We start from the raw sequence: 12,837 nt of genomic DNA on the forward strand, positions 1-12,837 counted from the left end.
ACTTCTCACAGACATTCACATTAGTCAGGATACTTTAGTAATAATTCATGAATAATGCTACATCAATATAACAGCTGTAGAAATACAGCCTAATCATACAGAATAATATACATCATGTTTGTGACAGCTAAGCTACAGAGAGGTGTAGAAAGCTTATGTTCTACTTACTCCTTGACTTTTCTCATGGATGATTTTCGCCTCCACTTCCCACTGGGGTCTTCCATCTAAAAAGACAAAAAGAGAGGGAGAAGACATGACAGATGAGTAAAACACATTGTTGGACTCCATTTTGACAGACGGCAAGATCACAGCATTCCCACTCCAGTCTGGGCCTGGCGAGAGACAATGCATTCAGCTCTTTGTCTGCTTTTCAAATTATGTGTGAATTAATGAATAAATGGCAGAATGGCACCCATTGGGATTCAGCATAGTCTCAACCCACCTCCTCCACAAAACAGATGGAGTCAACAGACAAATTTGACACAAAGGACTCCATCAAATCCTCCCCTAATTGAATTGCCAGCTCTTGGACTAATTCCTATATCAATGTGAATCTGGGAGGAAGTGAATTATAGTATCTGTCAAAAAGTTTTCAAATAGAAAACCAAGACCATTACATTTAAAGATCATACAGTAATGCTGAGTTGAATAAGTCAAGTAGCTCAAAGCACCTGACATGTAATACACTCCGGCCAAAGAACCTAATTATGAAGACAATCTATGATCATTGCACTATATTTCAGACCCTCTGGGTTACTGTCTATTTTCCTAATGATCATCATGTCAGTGTAAGACTCTCTGCCCCAGCAGACATGGCTCAATATGAACCACAGAAAATCTTCGGAAAGCAGAGGGATTTCAATTGGTTCTGGCTGGGGGACCAGAAACATTTCAATGATGTCATCTTTATGGACACAAAAACTCTGTGGAGAGTATTTTTACAGCTATTAAAAAGTAATCAAAGTCTAAATATCCTGCTGTTTGTCTTGCCTGGTTAACATTATGGAGAGACGAGTGGAATAACTCTCTATTTATTGAAAATCCCTGCCTCCCTCCGCCGGGCGGTCCACCACGCGCTAGGCTACGTTGCGCTGCCAGAGTTCTGGCTAGCTTAGGAAAGGAAACATCCTCTTATTTTCCAGTTTTCCTCCTACAGATCTAATGATCTGGCCAGACATCTTAGGCATCCAGCCATTCAGAAAAACAGTTGAGAGAATTATAATGGGCTGCTGCAGTTAAGGAGAAGTCACGATCATCACAACTACTAAATCAGAAATGTATTCAGCTACTACTGCACAACTACTGCAGTCACTTCAGTAGTAAGTAGCTACAACTTTTTTTAAATGGCATGATGCCACACTAACTTGCAATTGCAAATGGGGCTGTTTCATGCTGTTCATAACATCACGTATGGATCTGATTACATCTGACCGCACCTGTGTTACTTCTCCACTTAACCAAAGGGCTCCCCAAAACAATCTGCCCTAATGCCTGCTGAAAGACTCCCCATCTTTACAATGGGATCTTATAGCTGTACTGTAGTTATAGGCTAAGTCCTGTACATCTACAGTATTCTGCTTTTCTTTCCAAACGCTTCCCCTTCTAATAGCCATCTATAGTAGATGGCCATACTCTGATCTCCTCTTAACTGGTAACTGTTCAGAGAGATAACATACTACTTTAGTTAGGAAGACCCTTGATCTCATCCTAACAGAGGCAGATGACAGTCTTTGCCCCAGTAATCCTGTGGTGCATTAGACTCTTCTATAGAAATCAGTGGAGATTCCACCGTCCCACAGAATGAAACAGAACAGGTTTATGACATAAGCCACTTTAGGCTATTGTATCTCTACTGGGAGGTTCCATCTCTTCTCGTGAAAGAGGGGCTCTAGCTACTCCTCTAGGTATCTGAGTCAGCTTTCTGGTAATGACTGAATAATGACCTTGGGTGCCTTAGCTCTGTCTGACTTCAGCATACTGAGTGTATTTCTGCAGCACATGTTGACATTCAATAGGCAGGAGAGAGGAGGGAGAGGGCCCCACATGTACTGCCACCGTCCTTCGCCCACCACTAAACAAGCTCCAACAGGAACCTACCCGATGACGGACAGAAAACACATCCATCCACCCCTCCCTTTCATAGAAAAAACATGTTCTATATACACTCCTCTCTCAGAGAGTTAAAAACACACGTCCATGTGTTATGATATCTACCAAAACAATGAGGGCTAAGCTATTCAGACAGCTAGAATAACTGCAGCTTTTAGTCCTTTTGTATGGAAGAAAGGAAAAACACTGGTGCCTGGTGTGTTAAATGCAATTTCAATTCAACCACAGTTTGTTACATCATCCTCCCCTCGCCTTCTGCCCTCATCAAGGCCCTACAGTAGTCATTACAGTAGAGTCAGTCAGTACAGTCAGTCAGTACAGTCAGTCAGTACAGTAGAGCCAGTAAACCAGTATAGTCAGTACAGTACAGTCAGTCAGTAAGTAAGCCAGTAGAGCCAGTAAGCCAGTATAGTCAGTACAGTCAGTCAGTAAGTAAGCCAGTAGAGCCAGTAAGCCAGTAGTCAGTACAGTACAGTCAGTAAGTAAGCCAGTAGAGCCAGTAAGCCAGTATAGTACAGTCAGTCAGTAAGCCAGTAAAGCCAGTAAGCTAGTATAGTCAGTACAGTCAGTCAGTAAGCCAGTAGAGTCAGTAAGCCAGTAGAGTCAGTAAGCTAGTATAGTCAGTACAGTCAGTCGAGTCAGTAAGCCAGTAGAGTCAGTAAGCCAGTATAGTCAGTAAGCCAGTATAGTCAGTACAGTACAGTCAGTCAGTAGAGTCAGTACAGTACAGTGGGTCAGCGAGCCAGTAAGCCAGTATAGTCAGTACAGTACGTCAGTAAGCCAGTACAGTACAGTCAGTCAGTAAGCCAGTAGAGTCAGTAAGCCAGTATAGTCAGTACAGTACAGTCAGTAAGCCAGTAGAGTCAATAAGCCAGTAGAGTCAGTAAGCCAGTATAGTCAGTACAGTACAGTCAGTACAGTACAGTCAGTCAGTAGAGTCAGTACAGTACAGTGGGTCAGCGAGCCAGTAAGCCAGTATAGTCAGTAAGCCAGTAGAGTCAGTACAGTACAGTCAGTCAGTAAGCCAGTAGAGTCAATAAGCCAGTAGAGTCAGTAAGCCAGTAGAGTCAGTAAGCCAGTAGAGTCAGTACAGTCAGTCAGTAAGCCAGTAGAGTCAATAAGCCAGTAGAGTCAATAAACCAGTATAGTCAGTACAGTACGGTCAGTCAGTAAGCCAGTAGAGCCAGTAAGCTAGTATAGTCAGTACAGTACGGTCAGTCAGTAAGCCAGTAGAGTCAGTAAGCCAGTAGAGTCAGTAGAGTCAGTAAGCCAGTATAGTCAGTACAGTACAGTCAGTCAGTAAGCCAGTAGAGCCAGTAAGCCAGTAGAGTCAGTAAGCCAGTATAGTCAGTCAGTAAGCCAGTATAGTCAGTACAGTACAGTCAGTCAGTAAGCCAGTAAGCCAGTATAGTCAGTACAGTCAGTCAGTAAGCCAGTATAGTCAGTACAGTACAGTCAGTCAGTAAGCCAGTAGAGTCAGTAAGCCAGTAGAGTCAATAAGCCAGTAGAGTCAGTAAGCCAGTAGAGTCAGTAAGCCAGTATAGTCAGTACAATACAGTCAGTACAATACAGTCAGTCAGTAGAGTCAGTACAGTACAGTGGGTCAGCGAGCCAGTAAGCCAGTATAGTCAGTACAGTACGTCAGTAAGCCAGTAGAGTCAGTAAGCCAGTAGAGTCAGTAAGCCAGTAGAGTCAGTACAGTACGGTCAGTCAGTAAGCCAGTAGAGCCAGTAAGCTAGTATAGTCAGTACAGTACGGTCAGTCAGTAAGCCAGTAGAGTCAGTAAGCCAGTAGAGTCAGTAAGCCAGTAGAGTCAGTAGAGTCAGTAAGCCAGTATAGTCAGTACAGTACAGTCAGTCAGTAAGCCAGTAGAGCCAGTAAGCTAGTATAGTCAGTACAGTACGGTCAGTCAGTAAGCCAGTAGAGTCAGTAAGCCAGTAGAGTCAGTAGAGTCAGTAAGCCAGTATAGTCAGTACAGTACAGTCAGTCAGTAAGCCAGTAAGCCAGTAGAGTCAGTAAGCCAGTATAGTCAGTCAGTAAGCCAGCATAGTCAGTACAGTACAGTCAGTCAGTAAGCCAGTATAGTCAGTACAGTCAGTCAGTAAGCCAGTAAGCCAGTATAGTCAGTACAGTCAGTCAGTAAGCCAGTATAGTCAGTACAGTACAGTCAGTCAGTAAGCCAGTAGAGCCAGTAGAGTCAGTAAGCCAGTAGAGTCAATAAGCCAGTAGAGTCAGTAAGCCAGTATAGTCAGTACAATACAGTCAGTACAATACAGTCAGTCAGTAGAGTCAGTACAGTACAGTGGGTCAGCGAGCCAGTAAGCCAGTATAGTCAGTACAGTACGTCAGTAAGCCAGTAGAGTCAGTAAGCCAGTAGAGTCAGTAAGCCAGTAGAGTCAGTACAGTACGGTCAGTCAGTAAGCCAGTAGAGCCAGTAAGCTAGTATAGTCAGTACAGTAAGGTCAGTCAGTAAGCCAGTAGAGTCAGTAAGCCAGTAGAGTCAGTAAGCCAGTAGAGTCAGTAGAGTCAGTAAGCCAGTATAGTCAGTACAGTACAGTCAGTCAGTAGAGCCAGTAGAGTCAGAAAGCCAGTATAGTCAGTCAGTAAGCCAGTATAGTCAGTACAGTACAGTTAGTCAGTAAGCCAGTAGAGCCAGTAAGCCAGTAGAGTCAGTAAGCCAGTAGAGTCAGTAAGCCAGTATAGTCAGTAAGCCAGTATAGTCAGTCAGTAAGCCAGTATAGTCAGTACAGTACAGTCAGTCAGTAAGCCAGTAGAGCCAGTAAGCCAGTAGTGTCAGTACAGTACAGTCAGTCAGTAAGCTAGTAGAGTCAGTAAGCCAGTACAGTCAGTAAGCCAGTAGAGTCAGTAAGCCAGTAGAGTCAGTAAGCCAGTAGAGTCAGTAAGCCAGTATAGTCAGTACAGTACAGTCAGTAAAGTACAGTCAGTCAGTAGAGTCAGTACAGTACAGTGGGTCAGCGAGCCAGTAAGCCAGTATAGTCAGTACAGTACGTCAGTAAGCCAGTAGAGTCAATAAGCCAGTAGAGTCAGTAAGCCAGTAGAGTCAGTAAGCCAGTAGAGTCAGTACAGTACAGTCAGTCAGTAGAGTCAGTACAGTACAGTGGGTCAGCGAGCCAGTAAGCCAGTATAGTCAGTACAGTACCTCAGTAAGCCAGTAGAGTCAGTAAGCCAGTAGAGTCAGTACAGTACAGTCAGTCAGTAAGCCAGTAGAGTCAATAAGCCAGTAGAGTCAGTACAGTCAGTCAGTAAGCCAGTACACTCAGTAAGCCAGTAGAGTCAATAAGCCAGTAGAGTCTGTATGCCAGTCAGTAAGCCAGTATAGTCAGTACAGTACAGTCAGTCAGTAAGCCAGTAGAGCCAGTAAGCCAGTAGAGTCAGTTAGCCAGTAGAGTCAGTAAGCCAGTCAGTAAGCCAGTATAGTCAGTACAGTACAGTCAGTCAGTAAGCCAGTAGAGTCAGTAAGCCAGTATAGTCAGTCAGTAAGCCAGTATAGTCAGTACAGTACAGTCAGTAAGCCAGTAGAGTCAATAAGCCAGTAGAGTCAGTAAGCCAGTAGTCAGTAAGCCAGTATAGTCAGTACAGTACAGTCAGTACAGTACAGTCAGTCAGTACAGTACAGTGGGTCAGCGAGCCAGTATAGTCAGTACAGTACGTCAGTAAGCCTGTAGAGTCAGTAAGCCAGTAGAGTCAGTACAGTACAGTCAGTCAGTCAGTAAGCCAGTAGAGTCAATAAGCCAGTAGAGTCAGTAAGCCAGTATAGTCAGTACAGTACGGTCAGTCAGTAAGCCAGTAGAGCCAGTAAGCCAGTAGAGTCAGTAAGCCAGTAGAGTCAGTACAGTACAGTCAGTCAGTAAGCCAGTAGAGTCAATAAGCCAGTAGAGTCAGTATGCCAGTAGAGTCAGTATGCCAGTATAGTCAGTACAGTACGGTCAGTCAGTAAACCAGTAGAGCCAGTAGAGTCAGTAAGCCAGTAGAGTCAGTAAGCCAGTCAGTAAGCCAGTATAGTCAGTACAGTACAGTCAGTCAGTAAGCCAGTAGAGCCAGTAGAGTCAGTACAGTACAGTCAGTCAGTAAGCCAGTAGAGTCAGTAAGCCAGTATAGTCAGTATAGTCAGTCAGTAAGCCAGTACAGTCAGTAAGCCAGTAGAGTCAGTAGGCCAAAATAGTCCATCAGTAGAGTCAGTCAGTATAGTCAGTCAGTATAGTCAGTCATTCCATCTAGGGGTCCTTTTCCTCTGTTTGATGAGGTTCACTCTGGTCAAATAATATTTTTTTCCCTCAGAATAATAATAATGCATTTTTCATATTCCCCTTCCTCTGAGCCAAACTGCTCCCTCCCTCCCCCAGAGCAGGTAATAAAGTGATAGAAGTCAGCATGAAGCCAATGGATGTGATCCTGTTTCATCTGGACAGAGGGAAAGGACCTTTCTGCTTTTCCTAGCATTAGGAGGTGATGAGCGAACGAGCCAAAGACCAGACCTCACACTGACAGACCTGCTGTAGCCAGATGGACCAGAGTTCGCCTGCCTGCATCATTATGTCTCCCCTTCTTCAACCACCCCTCTCCCTCCTCCCCTATCTGCAGTGCAGTCCAGTCCATTGACATAACTAACTGAAGCCCACAAAGAACTGGAAAACTGAATGGACACACACAACCAACTCACTAAAAGACCTCCATTACCGCTTGTAATAAAAACATAGTATGGTCATTTAGCAAACGTTTCTATTGAAAGTGACTTTTATCATCTTTAAAAATGGGAATTGAACAAGTCAAGAAGAGAGTCCAGTAGAGATTCCATAAACCGTAGAGAGTCCAGTAGAGATTCCATAAACCGTAGAGAGTCCAGTAGAGCTTCCATAAACCGTAGAGAGCCCAGTAGAGCTTCCATAAACCGTAAAGAGTCCAGTAGAGATTCCATAAACCGTAGAGAGTCCAGTAGAGCTTCCATAAACCGTAGAGAGTCCAGTAGAGCTTCCATAAACCGTAGAGAGTCCAGTAGAGCTTCCATAAACCATAATGTAGTACTTGTTATCAACTGGTGCCTGGAGCTAGGGATCCCTGTTACCCAACCCTCCTCTCCTCCTCTGTGCATTTAGGAGCGGCGCGCCGCCACTGCATTTATTTGTATGTATGCCCCAGGAAGACCCCATCCTACCCCCCGCAGGAAGACCCCATCCTACCCCCCACAGGAAGACCCCACCCTACCCCCCCAGGAAGACCCCACCCTACCCCCCCAGGAAAACGCCATCCTACCCCCCGCAGGAAGACCCCATCCTACCCCCCCAGGAAGACCCCCCCCTACCCCCCCAGGAAAACGCCATCCTACCCCCCGCAGGAAGACCCCATCCTACCCCCCGCAGGAAGACCCCATCCTACCCCCGCAGGAAGACCCCATCCTACCCCCCGCAGGAAGACCCCACCCTACCCCCCCAGGAAGACCCCACCCTACCCCCCCAGGAAAACGCCATCCTACCCCCCGCAGGAAGACCCCACCCTACCCCACCCTACCCCCTAGGAAGACCCCATACTACCCCCGCAGGAAGACCCCATCCTACCCCCAGCAGGAAGACCCCATCCTACCCCCCCAGGAAGACCCCATCCTACCCCCCGCAGGAAGACCCCATCCTACCCCCCGCAGGAAGACTCCACCCTACCCCCCAGGAAGACTCCACCCTACCCCCTGCATGAAGTCCCCACCCTACCCCCGCATGAAGTCCCCACCCTACCCCCCGCATGAAGTCCCCACCCTACCCCCCGCATGAAGTCCCCATCCTACCCCCCAGGAAGACTCCACCCTACCCCCCGCATGAAGTCCCCACCCTACCCCCCGCATTAAGTCCCCACCCTACCCCCCGCATGAAGTCCCCACCCTACCCCCGCATGAAGTCCCCATCCTACTCCCCCAGGAAGACCCCATCCTACCCCCCGCAGGAAGACCCCATCCTACCCCCGCAGGAAGACCCCATCCTACCCCCCCAGGAAAACTCCACCCTACGCCCCACATGAAGTCCCCACCCTCCCGCATGAAGTCCCCACCCTACCCCCCGCATGAAGTCCCCACCCCACCCCCCCACAGGAAACAGTGACTATACATTAACTAACTAACCACAATAAACTAGTCTTTCACGCTCAACGTGATTCCACTGTTGTACTCTGTTTATGGAAGGAGGAGGTGGAAAACTCTGTCATTACTACTCTCTTACTCTCCTCTCTTTATTCCATCCCTCCATCTGCTCCCTCCAATCAGGCATGTTCTGCAATAAGCGTCTGGATTAGCCTTGATGAGGGACAATTTACACAAACCAGATCATCATTATCTCTCTCTTTCCCCCATGACGACACACATGTTTGCAGGGCCTAAGTTTCCTCCACTCTTAGGGTATACTCTCCACTCCTAGGGTAAAGGTTTCCACTCAATTTCTCAAAATAATGTATCTTAGTCAATAAGTAACAGCACCCTTGACTCTCCTCCGTGTTTGAACTTGATTCGTTTGGCCTCTTTCACAAAGCTATGGTGGGCAGGCAGGGACTGGTTCACAGAATGCTGTCACCCTTTCACAGTTTCCATCCTGGAACCCGCCCATACTTGTGTTTTATTATTGAAAGAGTTAGAGGAGGGAGAGTCTAAATAGTGGGTTGTAGTAAGCTAAGTTCAACCCAAGCGATTAATGAAGAGGTACAGTATGAGCAGAAGGACTGACCACACTCAGAGACTCTCTCTTCTTAAGTTAATACACTAAACAGGTCAGGGCAGGGCTAAATATTAACACTGATAAGGACTAGAGAGAGACTGAGGAGCCAGGTGTAAGCAGTAGATTGTACTGTGTGAGTGTGTGATAACCTGTGTATCAGTCAGTAGCAGTAGCCAGATATGCTACCCATCTTTCTCTTGGGACGGACAGAAACGATCAGAAAAAGAGATTGAGATCCATTTTTAGTGTCTCTTGCTCTTGAGCTATGTGTGTATTATAACTCAGAACTCAGTAGTAACATTCCATGGATGACAGAAAAGAGATGTGCTTTAAATAGTAGAGCAGTGCTAGTGGGCGGGATAGCAGCATGGTGTGGAACGCAGCCCAGGGCTGTAGGAGGCATAGGACTGTTCTTTTTCCAGGTGTTTCTATCTAGTTGGGTCTGACTCTTCCTCCGCAGTCAGTAAATCAGCTATTGGAACCTGTTTGAACTCTGTGTTGCAAGAGGTGGTTGGTGATGGTGACGTTCTATCTAGAGTATGTTGAGAAGGGTCCTTACACTCCCGCTGTTTTCTACACAACAATGGTTACGTTAAGCTGGAGCTACGGTACCTAAAGTAACCCAGATCTTGGGTCAACTCACTGGATCCAAACTACAGAGTATTTGCTAATGTGGATATTCTGAGCTGTTTAATTTGGATGAACCAAACAGTATTATATATCTGATATAAGACCATTGTAGCAAGAGGACAATCTAAAAATAATCCCTCCTGATCCGTTGGACTGTTCGACCATGTGAATTATGAGTCAGCTTGTGGGTCCATTTTTTTATTTTACTTTTATTTTAACAGGGAAACACCCTCGAGACCAACGTCTCTTTTACAAGGGAACCCTGTATACTGTATACACAATTTACAAAATAAAGTCAAATACAATATAATACAAATAATCAAGAAAAACAATCACATTCCTTAGCAAGGATGTCCCTAAGGATTTCCCCCCAGTGTGTGAGATGCTGTGTGTACAAGTCTCTTACCAGGGCCCTTCTCCAGGAATATCACCTTTGATTCGGGGAAGAAGTTGGATCCTGTGATGACCATCTCCTCTCCCCCGCTGACCAGACAGCCGGTCAGACTGGCCTTCTCTACCTGGGGAAGCTCCTGGGCCGAACGCTGGGCTGGGAGGATAGAGGAGAGGAGAGGGGTTTGCATAGGCAGCAATGTACATATGAGAAAGATAGAAAGAGACAGAGAAAAAGAGAGATGAGTGAGGGAGGGGGGAGTAAAGCGAGAGAAAAGGGCAGTATATACAGTTGAAGTTGGATATTTACATAGACCTTAGCCAAATACATTTAAATTCAGTTTTTCACAATTCCTGACATTTAATCCTAGTAAAAATTCCCTGTCTTAGGTCAGTTAGGATCACCACTTTATTTTAAGAATGTGAAATGTCAGAATAATAGAAGAGAGAATTATTTATTTCAGCTTTTATTTCTTTCATCACATTCCCAGTGGGTCAGAAGTTTACATACACTCAATAAGTATTTGGTACTATTGCCTTTAAATTGTTTAACTTGGGTCAAATGTTTCGGGTAGCCTTCCACAAGCTTCCCACAATAAGTTGGGTGAATTTTGGCCCATTCCTCCTGACAGAGCTGGTGTAACGGAGTCAGGTCTGTAGGCTTCCTTGCTCGCACACGCTTTTTCAGTTCTGCCCACAAATGTTCTATAGGATTGAGGTCAGGGCTCTGTGATGGCCACTCCAATACCTTGACTTTGTTGTCCTTAAGCAATTTCGCCACAACTTTGGAAGTATGCTTGTGGTCATTGTCCATTTGGAAGACCAATTTGCGACCAAGATATTAACTTCCTGACTGATGTCTTGAGATGTTGCTTCAAGATATCCACATAATTTTCCTCCCTCACGATGCCATCTATTTTGTGAAGGTCACCAGTCCCTCCTGCAGCAAAGCACCCCCACAACATGATACTGCCACCCCCGTGCTTCACGGTTGGGATGGTGTTCTTCGGCTTGCAAGCCTCCCCCGTTTTCCTCCAAACATAACGATGGTCATTAGGTCATTATGGCCAAACAGTTCTATTTTTGTTTCACCAGACTAGAGGACATTTCTCCTAAAAGTAAAATGTTTGTCCCCATGTGCAGTTGCAAACCGTAGTCTGTTTTTTTTATGTCAGTTTTGGAGCAGTGGCTTCTTCCTTGCTGAGCGGTCTTTCAGGTTATGTTGATATAGGACTTGTTTTACTGTGGATATAGATACTTTTGTACCTGTTTCTTCCAGCATCTTCACAAGGTCTTTTGCTGTTGTTCTGGGATTGATTGCACTTTTCGCACCAAAGTTTTTTTATCCGTTATTTTACCAGGTAAGTTGACTGAGAACACGTTCTCATTTGCAGCAACGACCTGGGGGAATAGTTACAGGGGAGAGGAGGGGGATGAATGAGCCAATTGGAAAGTACGTTCATCTCTAGGAGACAGAACACGTCAACTTCCTGAGCGGTATGACAGCTGCGTGATCCCATGGTGTTTAAACTTGCGTACTATTGTTTGCACAGATGTACGTGGTACCTTCAGGCGTTTGGAAATTGCTCCCAAGGATGAACCAGACTTGTGGAGGTCTACAATTTTTTTCTGAGGTCTTGGCTGATTTCTTTTGATTTTCCATGATGTCAAGCAAAGGGGCACTGAGTTTGAAGGTAGGCCTTGAAATACATCCACAGGTACACCTCCAATTGACTCAAATGATGTCAATTAGCAGAAGCTTCTAAAGCCATGACATCATAAACTTCCGACTTCAACTGTATGTATGTATGTATGTATGTATGTATGTATGTATGTATGTATGTATGTATGTATGTATGTATGTATGTATGTATGTATGTATGTATGTATGTATGTATGTATGTATGCATCTGAACAGGATCTGGACACTCACAACACTCCACGGGGATGGATGCAGCCTGTAGAGAGAGAACCTTCCCATTGGGCTGGGGAATGTGAACACGAAACACCACTCGCACACGCGTGTTCTTCCGCCCGATATCAGTCTCCCCCTTCCGCAGCTCAATGTCTGAGTTCCGCAGCTTCAGGATGCCAGCACAGTCAATACTGCAAGAGAGATAGGGAGGGGAGCTAAGCAACACCCCCCGATTGGGTATCAATTATGCAATTTATTAGGATGAATGGAAGGCTGAATGAATTCCATAATAAACCTTTGCCATCATATTGTGAACAAATATCCATCTGAGTCAAATTACAAAGTGCAAAAGCAGTACATTTGATTTATTAATGCTACAGCTATGAGGGGAAACACCAAATCTAAGACAAAACAGCTTGGAAAACCAGAGCCTTCGAAATAAAAGACTAAATATATACTGTGGTCAATGTAGATCCATAACTAAGGGAATAAAGTGTATTGTAAGCATATTCTGCTCGGTGGGAAATTCTCATATTTTCCTGCTGTACTTAACCTTCCTGCTGGTTTGAATTAAGACAAATAAAATCCCTACCGTGTGCATGTATGTACATATGTCTGTCTGTGGATATTACGATCCTGTTTGATCATAAACGGTTATTTTTACACTTTCAAGGTCTTCCTCAGTGCTAGGAGGTAGCGCTCATAATTCAACTGAGTAATGTAATCCTTGAGCGACCATGACACCCACCTGGCAGACATATTGTTTTCGGGAAGCAGAGAAATCTCGAGAACTTTGGTGCTGGAGATGATGATCTCCTGGCTGGCGGTGGCCACCGTTTTCCCAGTGATCCGATGCACCTGGTAGAAGGCGTGAGGTCTGAGGTAGCGGTCGTCTGCCGTGCCGATGAACATCTGTAGGTTGACAGGCTTCTCGTTGTAGCCCATCAGCTGAGACAAGGCAGAGATACGGAGGGAAAGGGGGAGAAAAAGAAGAAGAAAAAAACCATGAGTATGTAGATCGAGTCCATATGAGCATCGCACTTCCAGGACAATCTGCACATTTCCTTTACTTCCAAATGCCCA

At 45.4% G+C, this 12,837-nt stretch overlaps 1 protein-coding gene across 3 annotated transcripts in view; it reads right to left on the bottom strand.

The window, feature by feature from the left end:
- LOC106587624 (nuclear factor of activated T-cells, cytoplasmic 3) overlaps window positions 1-12,837 on the bottom strand; it is a 77,841-nt gene that overhangs the window by 15,679 nt on the left and 49,325 nt on the right. For 2 of the 3 annotated variants that reach the window (XM_045708154.1, XM_045708156.1), the window contains exons 4-7: window positions 12,503-12,702; window positions 11,773-11,969; window positions 9,856-9,996; window positions 169-224 (exon numbers count right to left, since the gene is read on the bottom strand). In XM_045708154.1, coding sequence (XP_045564110.1) covers window positions 169-224; window positions 9,856-9,996; window positions 11,773-11,969; window positions 12,503-12,702 — 594 coding nt within the window. The remainder of the gene's footprint in view (window positions 1-168; window positions 225-9,855; window positions 9,997-11,772; window positions 11,970-12,502; window positions 12,703-12,837) is intronic. The other variant, XM_045708155.1, reaches the window with a different exon arrangement.

This window comes from Salmo salar, chromosome ssa26 (assembly GCF_905237065.1).
Source record: "Salmo salar chromosome ssa26, Ssal_v3.1, whole genome shotgun sequence".
Lineage (NCBI taxonomy): Eukaryota > Metazoa > Chordata > Actinopteri > Salmoniformes > Salmonidae > Salmo > Salmo salar.